Source organism: Canis lupus, chromosome 23, assembly GCF_011100685.1.
Source record: "Canis lupus familiaris isolate Mischka breed German Shepherd chromosome 23, alternate assembly UU_Cfam_GSD_1.0, whole genome shotgun sequence".
Classification (NCBI taxonomy): domain Eukaryota; kingdom Metazoa; phylum Chordata; class Mammalia; order Carnivora; family Canidae; genus Canis; species Canis lupus.
The window spans coordinates 12,092,476-12,112,164 of NC_049244.1; the positions used below are offsets into that span (position 1 = coordinate 12,092,476).

Consider the following 19,689-nt stretch of genomic DNA (forward strand, 5'->3'; position numbering starts at 1 on the left):
CAGAGAAGGGGTAAAATCGATCTAGGGTCACCAAGTGAAGTGTCAGCAGAGGCAGGCCTAGAGTTCAGGTCTTCTGTGCTCTGCCTACCACCCCATGCCCCCCAGACAAGCTAGGCATGGCCACCCAGGATCTGGGGCACAATTTGGGATTCAGAGACCCTGGGGCATCCCAAGTCCCAGAGAAACAAGGCCAATCTAGGGTCGGGAAAGCAGTGTGGCCTTGCTAATCAAGGAAGGCCTTAGAGTCAGACCAACATGGTTTGAACTCAGTTATATGGTTTTGGATGACTTAGCTAACTAATTGGAATCTTAGTTTCCCCATGTGTGAACTGGGATTATAATATATGACCCTAGGGGTTGTCTCGGTGAGTAATCATGAACCACATGCACCCCAAGTGCCAGGTAGGGGCTCTATGCTGTCACATGGACAAAAATTCAAACTGGGCCCTCAGCTGTCCCTTCCATTCATTGATGAAAAAATAACCCAGGGTCCAATCCCATCTCCTTCCCCTGCATCCATTTCTTCCTCTTTTGCGGTCCACAAGTCCAATGGCTGGTGCCAGGCTGTAACACATCATAACCAGCACAATATCACAAAACATGACTGGTACGTGTGCTTGGGCAGCCTCTGGTTGTTCTCATCCCTGGGGCACGGCTTTGGGGCTGGCACCCCTGGGGCTGCTTCTGGATTATGCAGGTGGCATCTGGGGTAAGTGAGAGCTCACTGCGGCTGGGGCTGGGTCATGGGCTTCTGGGCAGGGTGTGGGCTCAGGTTTGAGGGACCGGGCCATACCATGAGGGCATCGATGAGCTCATCATCATGCCTGCCCTTCTCTGCCAGCGTCCCCATCTGACTCCTGAGGGTCTTCACTTCACTCGACAGCACCTTATTCCGGGACTTCACACCCTCAAACTTCTTTTTCAGTTCTTCAAGCTCTCTCTGGAGGCCATCTCGCTCACCAACAAGTTTCTGTAATCCAGAAGTATAGTTGTGGGCAATGGGGCTGAATGGGACTTTGGCTACATCTGGTCTCTGGCTCCTACTCAGAGGTGAGGCCCAGTGACAAGAGAGGACCTGCTGAAGGCCCGAGAGCAGGGCAGCAGAGCTGGGGCCCCAGAGCCTAGCCCTCACCTCTGAGGGTTGTCAGGTGGGCCCATAGACTCCTGCCCCCTGCCCTTGCATGCAACTGATGTCACTGATAGATGACAGCACTCCTCCATCAGCCTGAGGACACAGGCATCCAGGCAGCTGCCCTTGCTCTGCCAGGGTCAGACATGAGAGGAACCACACTTGCCAACTGTGGGTGTGTCCTCCACAAAGGATGGCTGTCCTCACCTTTCAATCCTGGCTTGAGCTGGGGAAAGAGAAAAGCCATGCTTTCATGAGCAGCACTGAGTCTAGGTTCAAACTGAAGTGGCTCACCCTACCAAGAGCCAGAATGAGAGGGAGGTGCCTGTTGCATCACCTCACTTCCTCCATGTATGTCCAGCACATCAGCCTAGACTGTGCCTCACTTGGGTCAGCTACTAACTGGCAACTCAAGTGCTGTGCATGCCTTTGGAGTCTCTCTTTATTCATCCCTCCCTCCCTCCCTCCCTCCCTCCCTCCCTCCCTCCCTCCCTTCCTTCTCAAATATTTCCTGAGGGCCTACTATGTGCTTAAAATTGTTGTAGATGCTGGGGATACAGCAGAGAACCAAATAGAGTCTCTGTCCCCAAGGAGCTAACATCCTAGCTGGGGAGACAGATGTTAAATAGTGACAAGTGCTTACTGGAAAGTGGGGAAGGGAATGGGTAGAAGGGACAATGGCATGGTCAGGGAAGTCCTCTCTAAAAGGTGACGTCTGAGAAGAGATCTAAAGGAAGTGAGGGTATGAGGAAAGGCCCTGGGGTAGAGCATGTGTGGCTAGAGCCCAGTGGGAGAGGGGGCAGATCAGGAGCAAGGTCAGAGGGGGCAGAGTCCAGATTAGGTAAACCATCAGGAACCAAGATTGAGACACTGAGGAGGGTTTTGGGCAATAGGTTACATAATCTGCTTTGGTTTTGAGGGTTAATTATCATTGGAAAAGTATTTTCAGATCCCCGTGGAAGTGACTTACAGAAATGAAAAATTGTTGGTGATGAATTTAGAAGACCACCAATCTCTGCAGGTAGGCAGCCATTATTTACCTGTTGCTCTGCTGTCTACACACTCTAGGCTCTAGAAGCCTCCTGGCAGAGGAAGTGCACACAGGGAATATCTTCTTTCTACTCACATTGTGGCTTACAAGAGGTTCAATGACTGTAACATATTCTATTCTGTGTGAACATGTAAGCCTGAGCTGGGTGCACCACACACCCAACATTTTCAAATCTCAGCTCCCCATCTCCCTTGAATTCCCCTCCCTGTGTCCCCTATGCACCCACTACATTCACTGGAAGTCCTTCAAAACCCCTCTGTATCTCCCCTTTCCATCTTCCATCTTGTCACTGAGCCCTGTAAAGTCAACCCTCAAATGTTGCAGGTGTCCAGCCTTCGGCTATAGTCCTACTGCCTTGGCTCAGGTTCTTGGTCATGTCTCAAATGGATTACTGCCTCCGCCTTCCATGCCTCCTCTGACCTAGCCCCCCATACCTGACCATGTGACCTTTCCAACATGCACAGCAGTCCAAACCCTTTGGTGGTTCTCTACTTCCTTCAAGATTAAAGCCCAACCCCCTAGCTGGCCTTGCCCACCTCTCCAGTCCTACTGTTCTCTCCTCACACCTGATGATCTAGGATGCTGGGGGTGCAATGGAGCAATGGTCACAACGTTCCTAGCACAGGGTCTAGTCTTGAGTAGACACTCGCAAATGCAAGTCTCTTGATGACAAGGTAAGGCCTCACCGTTAAGAGGCCCATTGCCAGGGCCACTGAGGTAGGCTGTTCAGCCTGCCAGCACTCTGTCCTGTCCTGCTTCTTCCTCTACTTTCTTTGAGAAAACCCTGCTCCTCACTCTCACGCCAATTTCTCAGAGGCTGACTCACCTCCCAGACCTAGGGGTTAGGATCCGAAGCCTGGCCAATCACAGCAGCCTGTATCAGTGACTGGCTATAGTGACTGGCTCAGGGATGGGCCCATGACCTATGCTAGCCAGGTGACACTTAGTTCTGGGACTTCATTGGAATTACCAGGAAAGAGAAGCCCTTTGTTTGTTTGTAGTACCAAAAGCTGGAATTACCAGGAGTCTCCACTCGAGAGGGTGAAGTCAGGTCCAGAAAACGTGGCATTAAGTAAGACCAAGTCCCCAGATCCTTGGATCCATCTGTGCCTAAAGCTAGGCTGCTTCTATACTGTTCATCTACAATGTGCCAATCAGTTCTGTTTGTCACATAAGCCCGGTAGAGTCCAGCTCCTGCCACTCCCGGCACTGCCAGTGAGATGCAGTGCATGGTGCTAGTGTTAGCCCGCCCGCCTTCCAGCAGCCTAGAGCTCTCTTCCATTGAGCCCTGTCTAACACTGTTACTGGCCATCACTCTGGGCTGTGACTTTCTCCTCTCCTTCTACAGTGACCATTTCAGGTCCAGCCTCTCCAGAACAGCCAGGATGGGCCACCAGAAGCTCATGAAATGGGCTGAGGACCCAGTCAGGAAGTTCAAGCTGGATTAACAGGACATAAGGAACATGCACCAATGTGACCCCAAACCCCATGTTCCCTGCCTCTAAGGGGTGGCTTGGAGCTCATGACCACAAGGGCTTTGAGGCCCTGCAGAGGTGGTCATGATCTCCTGGTCCCACGTACCCAACTGACCTCTTCCCTGGACATGCATTACCTCCCAGCCGTCCTGTTTTTCTCTTTCTAGGTTGCGGATCCTCAGCAGGTTTTTCTCCTGTGCTGAGAGCTTCCTTGGGTCTGGATAGGCAGATGGCTCATCACTGGACATTCCCGTAGACTGGCTCCGGGTCTGTCCCAACTGCTTCTCAAGTTCGCGAACCTGAGGGTGATAAAGTTCGTCATTCCACAGTGGGTCTGCACTCACAGACTCAACTGCTCAGGGGCTGTCCTAAGGTACAATGGGAAGCCCCACTAGACAGAGGACACTGTACTTCCAGATGAACACAGAAGCCCCATATGAGGGGCACTGAGGTGGGGAAAGAACCTGGGGTGGCATCTGGAGCAAAACAGGGGAGGACACAAGGGAGGTTTAGTCTGAGAATGAGAAAGATCACGCCATCCTTTATCAACTATTTGAGACCAAGAAGCAGACGTGTGACTCCAGGAACCTGGGAGGGAAAGGATGGAGGACCTCAGTACAAGGAAGAACTCTCTAACCCAAGACTGGGTGCATTCCTGGGGAGACTGTGGGTTCCTGGCCACTTGCAGGAGATGCTGTAGAGGAAGGGTGGGGTTTAAAAGCTGAAAGATCAGCTCAGAGCCTCACTAGCTGTGTGACTATGCACAGCTCACCTAACTTCTCTGAATCTCGGGTCCCTTACCTATGAAATGGGCCTAAGGGTCCACCCTGCATAATGTTATAAGGATTCAGTATCCTGAACTTGTTTAAGTCTGGGAACTCCCAAGATGCTTCTTGAGATGAGAAGTCTTGGGGCCCACTCCAGACCAACAAGTCAGAGCTCCAGGGGAAGGACTGGGAATCTGCATTTTAAACAAGTGCTATGGGTGCTTTCTAGGATTAGGCAACTTTGAGGTGAAGCTCTCAGCACACAGTCTAGCACTCATAGGCTCTCGGCAAGTGGCAGGTAGATGTCACCCCACAGAACGATGGCTTTATTGCACTGGGGTTGATATGAATAACTCTTAGGGTCCTTCTAACACGGGTTTCCGTGTTGATACTACATAAACGATGGAACACAGCTAGGTAAACCTGTGCCGGGGCAAAATTCACTAGGATCCCCAGTAAAGGCCCGCAGCACGGCTCTGAAGGCACATATCAGCGCCCTCGTGTGGCATGCTATGGTAATTCCATTTAAGCATCAGCACGAACAGTGTGAAACTTTTAATCATTTATCTGTGCATCTTAACAACAACTAATGTGTGGTGTGCTTATTATGGCTGGGCACTGGGCTGGGTGCTTTACAAATGTTATTTCATTTAACTCACAACACTCTTTTTTGCAGACTGAGGGGCAGAGGGATGAAGTGATTTGCCCAAGGTCATCGAACTAGTCTATAGACTAGTGACCGAGGCCAGACTCAAACTGGGGTCTCTTGAACCCCAAGGCCACACATTGGTCATAAATCACAGTGTTTTGGACACTGTTCCCCCTTCGTGTTGGCCTCAAGGGTCCTATAGGATGCCCTAGGATAAAAGCCACCCAGGAACTGTGAACTTGGAAGTTCCTGGGGATGAAGGCCATGTACTTGCCCAAGAGGGAAAGTCACCCACCTACTCTTGTGCTTCTTGGTTTGAAGGTGAAAGAGGAAAATAACCACCACAGCTAACCTTTGTGCAGTGTTCCCTTCACGCAAGGCACCATGTTGGCCATTTTACACCTATTGACTCATTCAGTCTTCCCATCAACACTGTGGGGTAGGTCCTGTTGTTATCCATGGTATAAGGAGAAGAAAACCGAGGCCCAGAGAGGTGAAGGAACTTGCCCACGGTTGTACAGCTGGCAAGTTGAGAGCTGGGATCCAAATTCAAGCAGTCTGGCTCTGGAGCCTCAGCTCATAGCCTCTAGAGAGTGCTCCAAAATATTTAGAACATAAAGAGGGGGACAAGGCTAAGTCTTTAGTGGGTAATTAAAACTTTCAAAAGTCTACAAAGCCATCTGGACAAAACCGGAAAAAGCCGGCAAGTACACCAGTCACGCAAATTTACATGAACTAGGGGAAAAAATATGCCTAGAGTAAAATAAATCAAAGGTTTTGGCATTTCTTAAGTGCCAGTGCCTGGCACATGGTAAGTGTTATATAAATCCTTGTTCATCAAATAACAAATTAAAATCAGGTTGGTGGGGGAAAATATAAAACAACAGCCCTGCAAGTATGCTCTGCTGGGCCTAAAGGCCTTTCTAAGGTCCTACATGTCCAATGTGAATTGATATGTGCCTTTCTGGTGCATTTCAAGCCCTCTGTTCTGGGCCAGAAGAAGTTCACTCACCTTGCTTTGCAAAACGAGAATTTGTTGAGCCCTCCCCCTCCAGGTCCCTGGGGAAGACAGGAGCTGTTGGACATTCACATCTTCCCCGACCTCGCTGGTCAAAACCTGGAAAGGACAAGGCCTTTGGTGAAGACAGGAGAGAGAGGGCCCCACGAGAACCCTAAAACTGCCATGTACTCAAGCAACACTGGCTGTGTGGGGCTCCCAGAGGGCCTAGGCCCTGCTTACACACTTTTCTCCTGCCTCAAAGGCCGGCTGACCATGCTCTCAGAGCATCCATCCTTGGGAAAGTAATGATTCTCTTGTCCTTAGTATTTCTTGGTCATGTTGACCGCAGATAAGGAATCGCCAACAATGTTTAAATGGGGTCCCCTGCTCTTGACATATTCTGGGATGAGTGAACCACAAAGTTGACCAAAATCTGTTTCCTCAATTTGCTCACCTATCACTTAGAACTGAGATCATTCTAGATGGCTACAGGAAATACATCGCCACAGGGACTCGACCTCTGTGAAAAGCCACTGATGAGGGGCCATGTCTGAGTACAGCAAGAAAGAGGACCATCAAATGCCAGCTGGGGATATTTGGTTTCAGCAAGGCCCAACATTGTGGCTGCTGAACGGTGGGGTGCAGACCCTAACTCAAGGCTTTGAGGTGGAAACAGAACTCTCCAGCTGGTGCCCCCAAGCCCCTCTGAAGCCTGTCATGGGAACCAATCTAGTGCACCAAGTCTCTGGTGCTTGTTTCCACAATAGAATACTGTTTTGGAAATCTTGGCTAGTCTGAGTGGTTCCAGCAGGGAAGACAAATGCCAGAGAATTCACTATGTAAATAAAAATAAATAATGAAGCAGCTGGGCCTGTGTCCCAAGTCTGAGTATTTTCCTTTGAAAGGGGTCTTTAATACACAAACAACCTATTCATTTTCTAATATTACAGATGGCAGAGGGCAGGAGGCAAGTCTTGGCAGGCTTCCAAGTCCAAGGTGGCTTATTAAGGAGAGACCCAGGATCTACTAGGGTACATGTAGCACAAGGAAAGTCCACAGAACTCTCCCTGGGTAGGTGGCACTGTCCTCTTCTGTCCAGGGTGAGAAGGGTACCACTAGGGCCTACAGGCAGCTGAGAACCCTAATCACCAATGGTCTGCATGAAGGGTGGACAGAAGGAAGTTATTGGATGTGGAGCCTGACCCAGAGCAAGCAGCATGATGCTCATGGGGCCAAGCCCTTGCTGCTCCTGAATGGAACCCATTGTTCTGGCCATGCTCTTCCCAATCCCAGCCAGTCAAGAACATCTGACCCTTGGCTCTGGAATACCTTCTGGGCCATCCGGAGCTCCTGCTTCACAGTCTGGATCTGGTTGCGGAGGTCACTCATCTTCAGGTTTGTGGCTGCCAGCCTGTCCTGCAACACCTTCACCTCTGGGGTCTCTGGCTAGTTGGGCAGGGTGAGAGGAGAGAGTAGTCACTTGTTGCCTAAAGAGTAACAATAATCATAGGATCCGTTCAACCAGGTCTGTGCTGGGCATCATGCTAGGTGCTCCATGAGGGGACACTCATTTAATCTTCATGAACCTCTGTGAGATGCATCCTGTTGCCAGCAAAGCAGAGGTTGGCAGAAGGGGTGCATCCCCTTGGCTGGGGGGACCTGGTTGGAAAAGCTGGAGCAGGGACACGAATCTGGCAGCCCACCTCTGGGAGCTGAACCTTTCACTCACAATATCGCACATCCATGGATGCAGGTGGTGGCCACAAAGGGGGAACCCCTGGAGGGAAGCCTGTGGGATCCACAGCTCCCAGACACTTCCAAAGTGTGGGCACTCTCTGCTGTGCTCCAGAGACTGGCATTGCAGCTAAACTGTCCCCACTCAGAATAAAGAGAGGACTAGTTCCATCACAGAAGGCAACCCTCGCTTGGCAGGAGGATCACAACCATCCTAACTTGAGGCCTCCTTCTCCTGAAACCCATCAGCTTGGGCCCTGAGCTCCTTTTCCTGGCAATGAAATCACTAAACAGAAATAAGGACCCTGTTTCATTGCCAAATGTTCCATTTCTGTGGCTTGAAGAACTGTAGCAATCATGAAAACTGCCTGCTGGAACTCATAGAAATATCTTTTTTTTTTTTTTAATAAGGTTTGATTTAAACTACTTGGATGTAAATTTTTCTCAAATGTGCCACCCATTTCTGTCTTTGGTAGAAGTTTCTGAGACTCACAGAAGTTTGGCCTTAAAGGGATTTCCACAGTCAGCCCATGGGAACCCCTTCCATAAGTGATGAAAATAAGGTCCAGAGAGGGGAAGTAACTAGCCCTGGGGCACGCAGCCTGTTGGGGGTGACATGAGTTGGATTAGAAGAAGCCCAGTCCTTCCCCAGCGCTGATTTTCCCCCTTGAGGCTGTTTCCGGCACCCAGGCATCACGAGTGGGCTGATCAGGAAGCGGACACACAGTCCAAGAAGTCTGACCTCATCCGGTTCCCTCCCCTATGGAATGAGTATACAAGCACTTCCCTGTCCGCTTCTTCACAGCACCACCATGAGGCTAAACAGAATAACCAATGTGAACAGAGTATACACTGGGAACTTACATAAAACACAGATGTATCTTTTTAAAAAATTGTGTATGTGTGCACATGTGTACGTGTGTGTATGTGTGTGTGTGTGTGTGTGTGTCCTTCCCCCCAGTCTGGCTGCTTGCCATTCCTTCTCACTGCTGTTGGATGCCTGTCCTGCCCCTGCTAAGGTGCTGCTTTGCATCTGCCCAAGGCTGGCAAGCAATACCCCTGCCTGTCAGGTCTTTGATACCATGGGCCCACTGGCCCTGACAGGTGGTGCAGAAGTTGTGTTTATGAGCATCCCATGGGATGGGCTCACAGCTGTGAGCCTGCTCAAAGCATGGGAAGGGCAGACATCTTGGACCCGGATCTAGAACCCAGGCAATGACTCCCCTCTCCAAGCCTGGTTCCTCATCTGTAAAATAGGATTGTATTAACACCAGTGCCTGCGGCGGGGGGTTGCCGTATGAGTTGAGAGGAGATGTGTATGAAGAACTCTGTCTGGGGCAGATTCTGACAGAGGACCGTGCTGGGGTGCCTAGCCTGGCTGGGGTGAGGTGCTGCTGGGGTGAGCAGCTGGCAAAGGGTGCTGAGGCCTAGCTAGTGTCCTAGTGAGGGCTGGGCCCATGTGCATGGCAGCCTTCTCCCCTTTGCTCCCCTTTGCTTGTCCAGGAGTCCTCTCCTCCTGGACAGCTGGGCCAACTCTATGTCGTCGTCATCTCAGAGCTGCTTCTGCCTGGAGCAAAATTCCACAGGCTTTGTGGGAGACCTGAGCATGGGCCTAATCCTCCCGTTCCCTGTGCTATTTTCTTTGAGGGAATAACTGACATGCAGTCCAAGGGGAACAGACAATGCCAATGCTGCTCACGACATAGCCTCTGGGAGCCCCACACCAACCATGCCAAATGGAGACAGGGCATTCAGGTCCACTCTGGAATGTGCTTTGGCACATGGGGGCCAGAATGTGCAGTGATCGCAGGCCTCTGAAATGTGGTTCAGGCTTGGGCTACCCTGAACCGCATAGTGAGGGGGCACATTGCTTTTGTCCTTTCTCTGATCAGAAGGTGCCCTGGAAAACACAGGGTACTGCTGAACTGAGGCTGACAGCCTGTCACCCACTCTTCCATCAGAAGCCTACCGGGCTCCCTGCAGCCACGGAGCAGAGCTGAGTGCTCCAGCTCCAGCTGCTGGTCAAGGCCTCCCTCCGTGGGTGACTCAGCCTCCTCTGGTTTACATTCCCCTTTCCCTCTTGTGGGAGGCTGGGCTGCAGCCAAACATTGCTCAGCCAATACCCAGCGAGGAAACAGAATACTTAGTGCTCACCGGCCTCTCCACCATGCTTATACTGCTCCTGCTGGAGGGCCCTTCCCCATCTTCCTTCTGCAGCAGGCCCACCACAGGAACCCCTCCTTCAGCCCATGTCCCAGCTGCCTCACATGGAGGGTGTGTTCCCCCTGTGAACTCTTGAGGGCCTGGGGCTCTTTCTGAAGGCCCTGTCCCTCTCCTTCCTTCAGCATGGCTACCCATCCCCTCTTGGGCTCCCCTTTGTACAGAGGACCTGTCTTTGATTCCTTATGTCACAGGGCTCAGAAAATCCTGTCAGTCTCCCATCAATGGCAGCCTAGTCAGGGACATGGAAATGTTCTGTGTTGTAGATAAACCAGGAGCAGCTGAGCCAGGAAAAGTCCTTCAGAACAGCCCCTGCCAAGGGCAGAGCCCCTCTCTTGCCTCCCTAGCAAGGAGACAGGTTTACACTAGACTAACATTCACCCCAGTGAGTTCCCTTCCTGGAACCTAAGGGCCTGTCGCTGTAGACTGAAGGCTGAATCCTCCTCAACACGGGCATGAGGTGGCTTGATGCTGAGTTGTAGGCAAAAAGGAGGTGGAGCTAGAAAAGGAGCACTGACGAGGTAGTCCTAAGGCTTGACTCCCTGTATCTCCAGGCTTCCTATGAAAACCCCTGGGGAGGCTTTATTCTTAAGACTCTGATGCTACCTACTATTTGGTGTGGGCTCCATGCCTTTCCCTGGTATTCCACAGGGTCAGACTGCCTTCCTTTTATGGAGCAGCAATTCCCATTTCCTGGGTTCAAGGCCCTACTCACTGGCTCAGTGGACTGGAAGGTAGGAAATAAGCTGCCATTCCCAACAGTCACTTTTATTTTGTAGACTTGGGAGTTCTAAAAAGGCAAGACTTCTCACAATATGAAATGTGCTCCCCACTGCCCCAACTAGGCTCAAGGAGCAGTAGTGAGCTCCTTGTCCCTGGGGTAAGTAAGAGGCTGGATATCTCATCTCCCCAGTGAGGATGCTGTAAGGGATGCTGCTGGGCCAAGAGTAGGAGGCCAGTTGGAGCAGACCTTCCCTGCTGGTCCTGAAATTCTAGGGTTCCAGGGTCTCCCTCACTGGGGGCTGATCAGAGTTAGACCTTCTCTGGCCTCCCTGGGGGCATGTCTGGCCTCAAGCCACAGACTCAGTTACTGTTCCCTGACAACCACTCTGAGGATGCTGCACTAGTGGGCACAGGCCAGGCAATGGGGTGGAGGTGGACCCCGAACAGAGGCGCCTACCCTCCCATAGAGGACAGGAGAGCCAGGCCCACAGCTGCCCCACAGACTCTCTAGCACAGAAGAGAACTCATACCAAGGCTCTGTCTGCCGTCTGAGCCCTCGGCGCCTTGGCTCCCGCGTCGGTGGCCATCTTGGCTGGTAGCCTGGCCAGGGCCCTCTGCAGCTGAAAAGCAAACCTTGCACTTAATACTGGATCGTGCTTGGCAACTGTGGTGCCTGAGTGCAGCGCTCCCCTGCCACCGCTGGGCGTGTGCTTACTGGTTTCACTGGTTCAGCTCACTTTAGGACCATTAAGGGAAGAGCTCTGCCCTTCAAACTGCTCTGCGATGGGAGAGGGCCTAATCGATTGTCTGCCTCACTCCCCAGGCACACACCAGGATTCACTAACAGCTTAATACATAATACTGCAGCCATGGTCTGCATCCCAGAGTTCTACCCACAATCTGGGAGGTGTTACGTAAAGGGACGATGGACTTTGTGCAGTAGACAAGAAGACAGGGTCTGAGATGCTAAGAAATCTGCCACATGAGCTGATGGCCTATTGCCAAGCCCGGCACTTCATACAGGCAGCCAACTGACCCTTTAAAAATTTCCCAACTGTTCACAGAAAGGAAGACCATGTCTGACAAGGCTGGGGGTGGCCTGCCCTCCCACCTCTGACCTCACCTTGCTCCATTCTTGGCCACACAGGTTTCCTCTCAGACCTTCTTCCCCACTCAGGGACTTGGTGTCTGCTGGACCCTCTGCTTGTGACCCCTTCCCACCCTCCAGGGACCCACTGTGTGTGCCCCCTCCTCTGAGAGGCCCTCGGTGCTGGATCTGCTTCTGAGGAGGGCAAGGTCCATGCCTATTTTGCTCCCCAGTAGAGGGCCTGGCACAGAGCCTGAGATGGTTCTCAGACAATTTGTTATAGAGTAAAGAAGCTCTAATTTGATGCCCAGAATAACAACTAAGGACAATTCCAGAGGACAACAGAATTCGAATTGCAATGCAGCACCACCATGTGCTGTGTGACTCGAGAAAGCCCTCTAACCTCTTGGAGCTCCAGCCTCTTCAGCCCACATAAGGGAGCTAGGTTTTCTCTAGCATTCAGATTCCATTCCAGCTCCTATGGGACCATGAACTCCTTGGGTTGTGTCCTTGCAAGATTGGGGGGGAGGGTCTGTGACTAGCTGTGGGACGGCAGGGAGCAGCAGAAAGAGGAACATGGGCAGAAGTGAGACCCACTGGTGGAGTGTGCCGGGCTCTAACTTCACCTTAGCAAGGACCCCTGTTAATGTATGTAACAAACATTTATCTAGCATTTGCTACATGCCCAGCACTGCCGAAGCATTTTATATTATTGAGTCTCTTAATCCTCAGAAAAACCTTAGGGTGAGTACTATTATTACTGCCATGTGTCAGATGGAGGAAACTGAGGCACAGTGAGTTTATAACCTGCTTGAAGTCACAAAGCATGTCAGTGATGGAGCTGAAATTCACACCCAGGCGGTCAGGCTCTGGGTCTGTGTCCTAACCACCATGATGGCTGCCTCTCCATGCCCTCTGACCTCTTGCTTCATGACACACTTTCCCCCTCTCAGAACATGGTGAAGACTGAGGGACTCTTTGCACACGCTGACCCACAGGCCCTTCAGAAAGACCCAAAGCATCTAACTGTGGCTCCCTCTCTCAAGGAGTGGTCCAGGGTCCTGGAAGTCCCCTCTAGAGGCAGGAATGACTAAGGCCCCTCACTTCCCGCTCCAGCTCCTGGATGCGATTGCTCAGCTGCTTCACTCTGGTTTTCGCACCCTCTGACTCTGCCGTCAGCACCCGGTTCTTTTTGGACAGCTCGACAATTTTGGTGGCAATCACATCCCCGGCCATACCAGCTGTCCCTATGATGAAGGAAACAGTAAGGTCAATGAAATGCACAGGCCCACACGTCAAACTCATGCCACACTACCAATGGCCCCAGGGTTTTAAAAGCTGGAACACCCAGGCAAGGGCAGAGGCTCAGGGGAGTTATGACATACCTAGTCACCCTGAAACCCAACTCCCATGAATAGAAATGCAGCCACTCAGAAAATTATAAATTTTATTTCTATGGGATATAAGTTTATTGCCCCAATTCTTCATGCCTTTCATGCCCTCCTCAGTGACAGGTTACACATCCACATCCTATGCTCTATGACTCTACTGTGCCCTCTAGGCAATAGGATATACTCCCTCAACCCTTCTATGCCTGCCTGACTCTGGCTCAGCCAATGACTTATTTGGCCAATCAGTTGTCAGCAGATAAGGCACAGGTAGAGGCTTGAGAAGCATTTGTGTAGTTAAATCCCCCTCTTTTTGCTCATGCCATCTCCACAAGAAGAACACAGCTAGGCCAGCTGGCTGGTCCCAGGAAGAGGAAGAGAAACGTGGCACCTAGCTGAACCACCCTAGCTAGGCCTGGCCTAGGTCTGCCAAGCCCCAATTAACCCCAGATGTTTGAGCTCAATACATGCTTCTTGCTGAATGCTGCTGACATTTTGTGGTGGTTTCTTTCAGAGTTTTGTGGTGACACCGAACCAGTACAAATGCAAGCATCCATTTAGTATGTATTTATTGGGCTTCACAAAGGGTTGGATACTCTCTGTATTAGGGATTCAATGGTGCATAAAAAAGATTTATAGAGTTTACATTCTAGCCAGGGAGATAGATAATAAAAAACAAATAAATATGTATTCCAGTGTCCAGGAAGACTACGTGCTATGAAGTAAAAGAAAGCTGGACAAGAGAATGAAAGGGATAGGTGACACTATTTTAGACTGAGTGGTCAGGAAAAGCCTATCTGAGGAGGTATGTATGAATAGAGACCTGGATGAATGAAGTGAGGGAGCAAGCCATCAAGAAGAGTGTTCCCAACTGGGAAGAACACTCTAAGAGGAGGACACAGCAAGTGCAAAGGTCCAGAGGCAGGAACATGTTTGGAGTTGTTCGTCTGCTAAGAGCATCAAGCAGGGCAGAGTAGCTGGAACACAGTGGACAAGGGCAGGAGGCTGTGGAAGAGGTGGCTGGAAGGGTGTGAATGTGGGAAACTGAGTGGTGTGGGGCAGATAGCAGCCCAGTAGACTGCCTGGCTAGCCTTAGAGTCCCCTGTCCATCTGTGCAACAGCATGTTTGGTCAGATGGTCTGCAAGTTCTCTGAATGCTTCTGACACTCCGGGAGTGGGTAACTGGCAGAGACACCTGCCTAGCCCTGCTTTTTAATACGACTGTCATGAGCCTCATAACAGCCTGGGAGTGACAAGTGGTGGAAGGTAAATAGGCAGGCTTGATGGTTTTCAAACCGACTCAGCCCAGGCTTGCTGCTGCTAGCCTGGGCCAGGCAGTGAGTAGAGAAACTGGGAGCAACTATCCTTGGCCACCTCCTATCTGCTGAAGAGGTTGGGGATGCTTCAAGAGGAAGGGCTCAGAACATGGGGATGGAAACCAGATCTAGAAGTACACATGGTCCAGCCATGAGTTTTCTGGGTTGTTTTCCTTCCAGGAATCAAAAATCCTGGAACTAGAGGTAATTAAGAGGTCCAAGAGAGGCCTTTTCTAGTCTAAAGGGCAGGAAGGGGTACTCAGAGAAAACAAGAAAAATCTGTTTTTTTCCACCCAAGCCCCACTCTTAAAACTTTAACCCCATGATTGGGGGGGGGGGGCAGTGAATGGGTAAGCACAAAAATGCTAAGTATGTGGGTAAATATAATGGACTACTTTTGTCTCCTTAGGTTACCCTATGTGTAATGGTTGAGAGCAAATATTATAACATTGTCTATTGGGATTTTCATATAGACATATAGACATATAATACATCTAAAAGCTGGGGGACCGATATGGTGGTCGTTTCTTCATTCCACTTGAAGTGGTAAAATATTAATTCTAAGTAGACTGTGAAAAGTTATATAATTTGTGATCAACTTAGCAATCACTAAAAAATCATACAAAGAAATATCATCCAGAGAAATACTGTCTAAAAAAAAATTAAAGCCATCACTAAAAATCCAGCTAAAGGAAAACGAGTCTGTCAGTGGCCTGTCACTTGTGGCCTGGTCTAAAAACATGGGCCAGGCAGTCAGACTTTTCTCTTTCAAACGTGACATTGGAAATTAGAAATGGGGGCCACACAGCAAGGAGTGGATTCTAAGGGGTCTTGAGGAAGAGTTAGGGCTGGCAATCAGACAAGACCATGAGCAAGTAGGCAGAGACCAGGAGAGAGCATGGGACAGGCTAGGCAAGAGCGAGTAGCCCTCAGGCCCCAGTCTCCCAGGATGAGGAAGCATCTCCTGCTCCCCTCCCTGGAGCCCATCAGCTTCTGCTGAATGTCAAGCTGCCCTTATTCATCTAAACCCAAGCCAGGCTGGGTGTGTTTCTATGCCTCACAAGTCCCTCTCCTCAGTGTGGTTTTTGTTTTAGACAGAAAAGTCCAAAGAATGGAGGGAGAACACAATAGGCTACCAAGGGCCTTTAGGATACCAAATTCCCTTGCTTTTTAACTCCCTACTGGTACTTTGCATGCACCTACCCTTAAAGACACTGGCTCTCAGAGGCAGGGAGGGACGCTCTGACAGATGCCAGCTGAGGCCCATTGGTATCTGTGATTCATTACACCAGCTTTCTGGTTTAGTCAGCTACCTGGGAATTACTCAATGGGTGTATATGGAACAGAGGACAATCAGGGCCAAGGTCCCCACCACAGCTGCGGGGCCAAGGTCTAGCTCATAACCACAGAGCCAATGTCCAGCTCACACCCACAAAGCTAAGGTCATCCTCAGGTCCATAGGGCTGACCGACATCCCTACCAACAAAGCCAAAGTCCAGCCCAGACCTGAAGGGCCAAGCCCCACGCTACACCCTACTGAGTCCTAGGAAATCCCCTCAACACAGCTACCTTCCCTGTCTCAACCATTTTTTTGGAGCAGCAAGTGCTGTAGAGTGAATGCCTACTTCCACTGGGGCTTTTTCACATCCACAATACAATGTCTGAGTCAGAGCAGCAGGATAAAAGGGACCTTGCTGGTTCGTCAACACGCAGTGAGTGAGCATCCATGGCGAACCCCTGTCGTGAGTCCTAGCTGGGTTACCAACACTACCCAGAAAGCCTGCCCACTGTCCCTGCTATTCTTGCACTCCCATTTCCTGGCATGCTGGCTTCCTTAGCCTGTTCTCTTCCTCCACCCTCTCCTTCATTTCCAGGACTTATCTGGACAAGCCTGACCGCAGCTGACCCTTGGCACTCTCTCAAGCACCTACCCTCTGGAACCTGCTGTTTGCCCTGCCCAGAAGGCTCCATGGCAGCTGAGCCAGCTACGTGGAACTCAGGGCAGGCACTGTCACAGCAAGGGTGGAGCTACCTGTGAAGGCAAATCTGTCATCTTCTATTTTCTTTTTGAGATGCTTGATTTCAAAATCCCTTTCCTTCAGCAGCTTATACAATCGCCCGTTTTCATCTACCGTCTCCCTGAGCTGCTCTCGAAGGTGTGCAATCTCATCTTCAAGCATCCTACAAGGGCAAAGGCAGAATTACAGGGACCAGTGGGTGGGAGTCAGGTTTGTTGTATCTGGTTAGACACTAGGTGGTGATAAGAACAGTCTGAATGAAATAGAAAATGTCAATGAGCAGATTTTAACACACTGTTCTCAAAACTGAGTGACTATGAACACATGCACAGACACACACACACACACGAAAGGACACAAAAAGTTTGAATAACATTGTTTACTACAGGCTTAAGAGAGGGCTATAAAACCAACTACCTCTCTCTAAGAATTCATACTCCTTCAAGCATCCACAGAACATGGATACAAATGTATTATATTATAGGTCACAAAGACAATCTTAGCAAATTCCACAGAGTGGACATCATACAGGCCATTTTCTTTAATGGCAATTGACTAAAATTAGAAATCATACTAAAAAGGTAGCAAAAAATAAAATAAAAATGCAAACCCCCAAATCCATCATCTGTTTGAGACTAAAAAAACCCACACTCCTAAATAACTTAGGGTTGAGAAGAAATTGTAACGTGTATTATGAAATATTTAGAACATAATGAGTGCAGCGGTGATATACATCAAAGTTTGTGAAATGCACCTAAAGTGATACTTGGACATTTATAGTTGTAACTATATATATATATATATATATATATATATATATATATATATATATACTGTATATATATATATACATACAGTTAAGGCTAGGCCTCTAGGTAAACCTGATAGAAAATCAGAGCAGGTGCTGTGTTTTTTTTATTATCAGTGTCTTGCCAGGCTCTCTTCAGCCCTTTAAAACATGAGTAACACGTGGTTGATGGGTCTGTGATCACTTCTACTGTGAGGCTCGGAATGGACTCCCTAGGGACAGGTGTGCGGGGGGGGGGGGGGGGGGGGGGGGGGGGGTGGGGAGCAAGTATAGAAGTTAGAGGGAAGAATAATTATTAGGAAAGCTGATATTATCATTATCATCATCATTTTTTTTTCATCATCATTTTTTTTAAAGTAGATTCCATGCCAGGCACAGAGCACAATGTGGGGCTTGAACTCATGACCCTGAGATCAAGACCTGAGCCAAAATCAAGAGTTGGATGCTTAACTGACTGAGCCACCAGTCAGTTGTTGTTATTCTACCAAAGGCTAAAGTCTCCATCAATTCTGGTTTCTCTGATTTGAGGAAAGATCATTGGGAACTAGGCCTGGGGTTAATTTAGAGCTAATATTTAGGAGCCACGGGGACTTTTTCCATTTTTGAGCAGCCTGTATGTTTTTCCCAATTAGCATTTTTTAGTAGAATATTTTGAAAATTGAGAAACCATAAAAAGTAGAATCTGAAAATGGAGAAGATAGATTCTGGGCCAAACCAGAAGCAAAGAGACAGCTCAACAAGTATTGTGGGTTTTTTTGGTTTTGTTTTTACTAGCAGAGAATTTTGTATCAGTATAACCTTCTTCTTCTAATAACAAGTATAAATCAACATGCATCTGTGATATTGTTGGATTTAGAGCAAAATGAGAAGATTCTGGACTCCTTACAACCTTTTCACCAACTGTGAAAAACGAAGGGACCCATCAAGAAATCTTTACACAGGTATGTTTATGGGTGGTCAGGGAAGGGAAATGGCATAGGAGAATGATCCCAGATGACAATTTGAAGCAATGATAATTTAAGACCCATCAGAGTTAGACAGCCAGCTCCTCAGAAACCCAAACACAGTTTTCATGAAAGAGAGGCTGAATAAGAAAATTCAAGTGAATAAACTACACTCTGATGAGTTTCAAATTTTCCATTTGACTTTAAATGATTTTTAAATACAGTTCATATCAAATCATATCCACCGGAACACAGCACTATCAGATGCAATTCTTCAGTAACCACCTCTGTGTCAAACCTCTGTGGCTCAACTTATAAACACATCTAGTCAACGTGAATGCCCAGCCATCTGTAATCAGCTCTCTCTCTCTCACCTTCCCTACCTCCCTCCAGTGCTCCTGGAGGAGTTCAAACTTGCATTTACCTCTGCTCAAAGCTGTTTTTTGAGTTTTGCTCTCCAGCTTGGAGAAGGCTGAGGCCATCGGAGATCTTCAAGGGCTCTTTTTGGTCATCGACTTTGATTTTGAGGCTCAGTTCTTTTTCCATCTGTCTCTCCATCTGCTTCTGTAACCTTTTGTGCTGCATCTCCTGCATGGCCTTGAACTGGAGCCGCAAGGTGTCCTGTGTGCCTTCATCTGCTGCCATCATGCCCCAGGCGTAGGAAAAGAAGCCTGCACTGAAGCAAACCCCACCAAGTACACATTTCCCAAGATTACTCCGCACACAGTTAGTCCTGTCTACAGCCTCCAAGTCTGGAGTACCCTGAGTATCTTTGTGTGTGTCCATAAAGAAGCTCAGAAGACCCAACCTTACCTTGAATCCCCTGAAAGCCAAAGCTGAGCTGAGCATCCTCCCCAGCCTTGAATATGCCACCAGACTGCAGATGGCATCAGAATACTCCTCATTGCTCAGACTCAACACTGCCCTTTCCTGTCTCTAAAAACACTCTCTCATAGATGGCTCTCATCTATGGCTGGATATTAGACTCTCCTAGGAGCCCCTAAAATATAGCTTGGGCACATCCTTGGACCAATTAAATCCCAATTTCTAGGAGTGGGATTCAGACATGACTACTTTTTAAATTTTCAGTATAATTTACACATGGTAAAATACATAAGTCCTGAGTATACAGCTCAGTGAATCTTTACATAAGTATACATCCCTATGGTGACCACCCAGATCAAGGTATGGGGTATTCCTGTCCCCCCGCAGGCTATCTTGTGCCCTCTCCAGGCAGTTATCTCCCCTCCCCCAAGTAACCACTGTTTTGACCTCTGCCATTAAAGATGAGTTTTGTTTTCTTTTTAATCAGCTCTATTGAAGTATAATTCATTGACGATCAAAAGTGCCATTTTATGTGTGGGAATGAGTCTTAACAAA

The 19,689-nt window shown here is 49.1% G+C and overlaps 1 protein-coding gene across 2 annotated transcripts in view; it reads right to left on the reverse strand.

The window, feature by feature from the left end:
• The window catches only part of CCDC13 (coiled-coil domain containing 13), a 52,175-nt gene that overhangs the window by 19,818 nt on the left and 12,668 nt on the right, over positions 1-19,689 (reverse strand). Inside the window, exons 2-9 of one of the 2 annotated variants that reach the window (XM_038570579.1) lie at positions 18,734-18,980; positions 16,572-16,720; positions 12,940-13,082; positions 11,279-11,368; positions 7,401-7,517; positions 6,084-6,188; positions 3,793-3,954; positions 794-970 (exon numbers count right to left, since the gene is read on the reverse strand). In XM_038570579.1, the coding sequence (XP_038426507.1) occupies positions 794-970; positions 3,793-3,954; positions 6,084-6,188; positions 7,401-7,517; positions 11,279-11,368; positions 12,940-13,082; positions 16,572-16,720; positions 18,734-18,957 (1,167 nt within the window). In that variant the 5' untranslated portion in view covers positions 18,958-18,980. Of the gene's footprint in view, positions 1-793; positions 971-3,792; positions 3,955-6,083; positions 6,189-7,400; positions 7,518-11,278; positions 11,369-12,939; positions 13,083-16,571; positions 16,721-18,733; positions 18,986-19,689 lie in introns of both variants that reach the window. The other variant, XM_038570578.1, reaches the window with a different exon arrangement.